The 5,000-nt window shown below is 44.2% G+C and overlaps 1 protein-coding gene across 1 annotated transcript in view; it reads right to left on the bottom strand.

The window, feature by feature from the left end:
* Nucleotides 1–5,000, bottom strand: part of dgki (diacylglycerol kinase, iota) — a 108,044-nt gene that overhangs the window by 21,796 nt on the left and 81,248 nt on the right. The window contains exons 24-26 of the mRNA XM_048267603.1: nucleotides 2,489–2,554; nucleotides 1,955–2,024; nucleotides 1,563–1,603 (exon numbers count right to left, since the gene is read on the bottom strand). Of these exons, the coding sequence (XP_048123560.1) occupies nucleotides 1,563–1,603; nucleotides 1,955–2,024; nucleotides 2,489–2,554 (177 nt within the window). The remainder of the gene's footprint in view (nucleotides 1–1,562; nucleotides 1,604–1,954; nucleotides 2,025–2,488; nucleotides 2,555–5,000) is intronic.

The raw sequence follows: 5,000 nt of genomic DNA on the forward strand, positions 1-5,000 counted from the left end.
CTTTTCCCCGATATACTGTACAAAAAAGTGCATTATAGACATGTCTTTGCAATCAATGCAGATGAATATAAATAGTGGCTGTATTTAAGTATAGTATAAGTATATAAACTCTTTTGATCCCGTGAGGGAAATTTGGTCTGCATTTATCCCAATCCGTGAATTAGTGAAACACACTCAGCACACAGTGAACACACAGTGAGGTGAAGCACATACTAATCCCAGTGCAGTGAGCTGCCTGCAACAACAGCGGCGCTCGGGGAGCAGTGAGGGGTTAGGTGCCCTGCTCAAGGGCACTTCAGCCGTGCCTACTGGTCGGGGTTCGAACCGGCAACCCTCCGGTTACAAGTCCAAAGCGCTAACCGGTAGGCCACGGCTGCCCACAACACACATTTACAGGCAGTTAGGAAGACTGTTCATTGGCAGAAGTCATATGCTTTCACATGGACTGTTGGGACTTGGCTATAGGCCAACGGGTTCACACTCAAGTTGCCTGTACAGAGTTTTCTCTATTGCTCCTGAGGTTTGGATATCACTTGTGCACTAAAGCAAATGAAGTCATTGACACTTGACAGCGAAACACAAGTGGTGCAGAGCTCTGTGGTGATGACTCAGTGGGGAAGTCCACGGAAACCAAGACAGAACCAGAATTCTGGCGCAGTACTGACCCGATACTGTGTGTGTATGTGCTGATATTCAAATATGGTTATTAATGTATATTTATGCTACTGAGAACGTGGGGCGGGTGAAACTCAGAGCGAGTGGGATTGCTCGCTCCAGAATGGGAGGGCCAAGGGGTTTCCCCATCACACACCACTCACCTTCTGCAGTTAAAAACCTCAACCCCAATCATCTTAATCACACACACACACACACACCAGAGTTTCCGCTAGAAAAAAATGGTGCCGGTCAAAGTGACCGGCAGAGGTTTTGTTTTCCGGACATTTTGATGATATGCCGGTCAAATATCCTATTGTCCCTTATTAATTTGGTTAAATTGAGGAAAACTGGAGACAGGCTATGTAGCTTAAAGAATGACATAATCAGGCTGTATAGAATGTAACATGTTCATTAGCTTAACTTAGCTTAACTTAAACATGCCTAAAAAGATCTAGCCAGTATCTATTCATAGTCCGCTTCGTTCGTTGTTTTAAAAAGGCTACGTTGTATTTTGCTGCTACCTACGTTGCACTTACACAGATGCGCGCACACAAGAATGAGCACTCACACCACTACCCCCTAATGCTATGCCTCTTTATTTGATAACAATACATTAAGAAATGTTTCCTATTCTGGGAAATGTTTCGTTTTTTTTCCTTTCGGCCGTGGTTCAATGATACCATTTAATTGTGCCAGAAATTATCCGCAGACCAGTAATCGCACACACACACTCACAGAGCCATATTAAAAACATACAGAACTATATTTTAGTCAACAATTTGTCTTGCATGAATACTATCCAGCCTGTGGCATCCAGGCCTTTTATTCAGCTTTAGACTCATCTGTGTGTGTGTGTGTGTATGAGAGAGTGTATGTCTGAGCTTTTTATTCAGCTTTAGACTCACCTGTGCCTTGTCAATGCGATAGAAGCGATCAGCTGATGTCGCTGGGGAAATGAGGCACACACAAGTATGCAATCAATACAGGTATTATTACTAATACATCACTGCTACATAACAGTACCAGTACACTAGCACTAGCATTGCCACACAGACACACACACACACACACACATACACACACAGGCACAAACATGCACACAAACACACACAGACACAAACACACAAACACACACAGACAGACAGACACACACAGACACAAACACACACACACACAAACACACACAGACATACAGACACACACAGACACAAACACACACACACACAAACACACACAGATAGACACACACACACACACACACACACACACACACATACACACACATCATCCCACTTACAGTCCAGGAAGCTCCAGTTGGCAGAGAGCCGCTGTGCGGAGGCGACTCTGGGCAGAGGGCGTCCGTCCTCCTGCGGAAGAGCGGCAAGGTCAAACAAGGTCAAACACGCCACCAGCACCATATCCAGAACTAGACCCAGCACACCAGACCCAGTCTGTGGCGGTAAGACCAGGCCAGGTAGGCATGCACACAAGTTAGAGAGAGATCAGACTAGAGCAGTGTTTCTCAAAGTGTGGTCCGGGGACCACTGGTGGTCCGCAAGCTATCCCAAGTGGTCCGCGAGCAGACGTGGTAAAGTATAATGTAGATGAGTGTATGTAAATCCAAACAGTTCTGCAACACTGTCTATGTAAGATATGCCAGTTTGGTCAAGTCTGGTTCAGTGAGTAGACCTATTGTGTAATATACTGTTGAAGTAGGTCTACTGTTTTTTTTTTAGCTAGGTGGTCTGTGAGTTTTTTTTTTATTGGTTAAGTGGTCCTTGGTCTGAAAAAGTTTGAGAAACCCAGGTCTAGAGTCATCGTTTTTTTTTACCTGGCAATGGACGCGCCGGACACCAGGGGGCGCTTGGTGCAAGTCCTGCCAATGGACGCCAGAGGACTGTCAAATACAGTAACAAAGGACATTACCACACACACTCCTGTTTCAGTGACATTAATACACACACACACACGCGCACGCACGCACGCACGCACGCACAAACACACACACACACACTCTCTCTCTCTCTCTCTCTCTCTCTCTCTCTCTCTCTCTCTCTCTCTCTCTCTAAAGGCTGCTTTCTGCTAATGTGTCGAATTGATGGCGTAGGCACACAGTGCCTTCTGTGTTGTCATGTACTCCAAGCCCTATGCCATCCCCTGACGTGCACCTCTCAAAAAATTTAACTTTGTGTCGAGGCGACACAGACTGCACAGACACAGGTCAGCTCGTCCTGTGTGTTGCTATCCCGCTGCTTCAAGCAGCATACCGTGGGTTGCGTGCAGTAGCCTGAAAGTTGTCGGTTCAATTCCCTGCTTCCACCGTGCCCTTGAGCCATGGGCGGATTATGAACTTTCGGGCCCCTGGGCCCAGATGTATTAAGGGCCCCCCACTTATTGTCGTATATGTGGGAGGGGTGGGTTTGGGGGTCCTCCCCCAGACATTTTTTAATTTGTTTGATGCGATTTCCTGTATTCTGGTGCATTTTGGGGATGGCCAATACTAAATTCAATCAGATTCATAGCCTACATCCTGATTTGTTGATATTGAGGCAATGATTACATGCAAAGGCTTGGGCTTCAGGGCCCCCTGACCCCTTGGGCCCCTGGGCCTGGGCCCGGTAGGCCCGTGCAGTAATCCCTGCCTTGAGCAAGGCACTTAACCCCAAGTTGTTCCGGGGAGAATATGATCCCTTGTAATATAGCTGACATATGTATATGTGTTTTGGTTTCAATGTCTCCCTATTTTCTTATCAAAATCCTTTTTTCCATCAGATAGATAAATTAATTTCAAAATTCATATGGAACGGTAAGACTCCTAGGATAGGTAAGGACTTACTCCAGCGACCAAGAGCAGTACGTGGGTTAGCCCTCCCTAATTTTAGGAGCTATTACTGGGCAGCAAACATCCACAAAATAGCATATTGGGTGTAATCTCCAGATACAGACTAGTGTGAGTTGGAGTGCAGCAGGGTTGTGCAAAATTCGAATTGCAATTCTGCTTCCTGTTTGCTACCTCAATTGAGATGCAAGGGAAATTCAAGAATTGAATTGGAATTTGAGAGCCAGTTTCAATTCAATTGCACAACCCTGGAGTGCAGGTCGTGTCCAGTATGTTGACCACTCTACATGCTCTGGTCTCATCTAGCTTTCCTGTCAAGATTTTGCAGTTTACATCTAACCCAGTGGTCATCTACTCCACTCTTAGAAAATGCACTCAGTCTAGATGGCACACTAACACGAGGGGAACACTTCTGATTCAGAGCCCGCTGTGTAATAATAACATTCATTCATTCATTCATTCGTTCTTACCAGCCAAATTAGACCAGGCCTTTGCAGGAGGGCATAGGAAAGGGATCCAAAGATTTAGTGATCTTTACAGGAATTGGATATTTTCTAGCTTCATTGACTTGAGTTCCAAGTATGACATTCAAAAAACTGACTTATTTCATTAATTTCAAGCTTGCCAATTTGCACACAATTTCCTACTCTCCCGAAAAAGTCCCTCCCTAGTAGACTCACTTTTGGAATTTCCTTCTTGGTTGAAAGGTTTCACAGCACATTCCTATTTAATGATAATGTTACTTGATGATGCTAAGATGAGCAAGATCAAAACTGTGTGGGAAAAGGAACTTGGAATTGAAATTTCCGAAGACGTATGGACTAAAGCTCTAACAAGAGTGAACAACAGATGAAGAAACAAACTCGACACGAAAACAACTCCACATCACAGCATTTAGATCTTTACTGGCACGTGGGCAAATTTGACTCAATCAAGCGCCCAACCCACTGCAGCACAATGGCTTACAGATACTGTATAATGCTGTTTATACATCTGGAGGCGATTACATTCACAATTCTAGCAAATTCCTCTCAGTGTGGGAATCTCTATTGTCATACTACCGGTGTAGTAAGTGACCATCCTGGCTGACTCCAGAGGAATGATTGCCCTCCTCTATATAGTGTAGTTTGGGTATACTATATATACACCTGGCTATAGTCATCCACTATGGTGTGTCATGATAGAGTTTTGAAAGCGTGCCGTCCTTCACAGAAATATATATTTGTTTATTTATGTTTCAATTCTAAGTATGTAAGTATAAGTGTAAGTGTATGTAAGTATGTTTATAATTGTATGTATTGTTAATACTTTCTCATTTGGTCCAGTCTGGGTGGGATGGGGTGGGCCGGGAGGGGGGTGTTTTGTGTGTAAGAAAAAGAAAAAGTCACTGTGCTGATGTGTCTTATAATCTATATTTCTAAAAAAAAGATGTTTAAAGAAAAAAAAGATTTGTAACCTCAGAACATTAATATTTTAGCATGGATGGCAGTCTATGGACTTCACC

The sequence above is a fragment of the Alosa alosa genome, chromosome 17, assembly GCF_017589495.1.
Source record: "Alosa alosa isolate M-15738 ecotype Scorff River chromosome 17, AALO_Geno_1.1, whole genome shotgun sequence".
Classification (NCBI taxonomy): Eukaryota; Metazoa; Chordata; class Actinopteri; order Clupeiformes; family Clupeidae; genus Alosa; species Alosa alosa.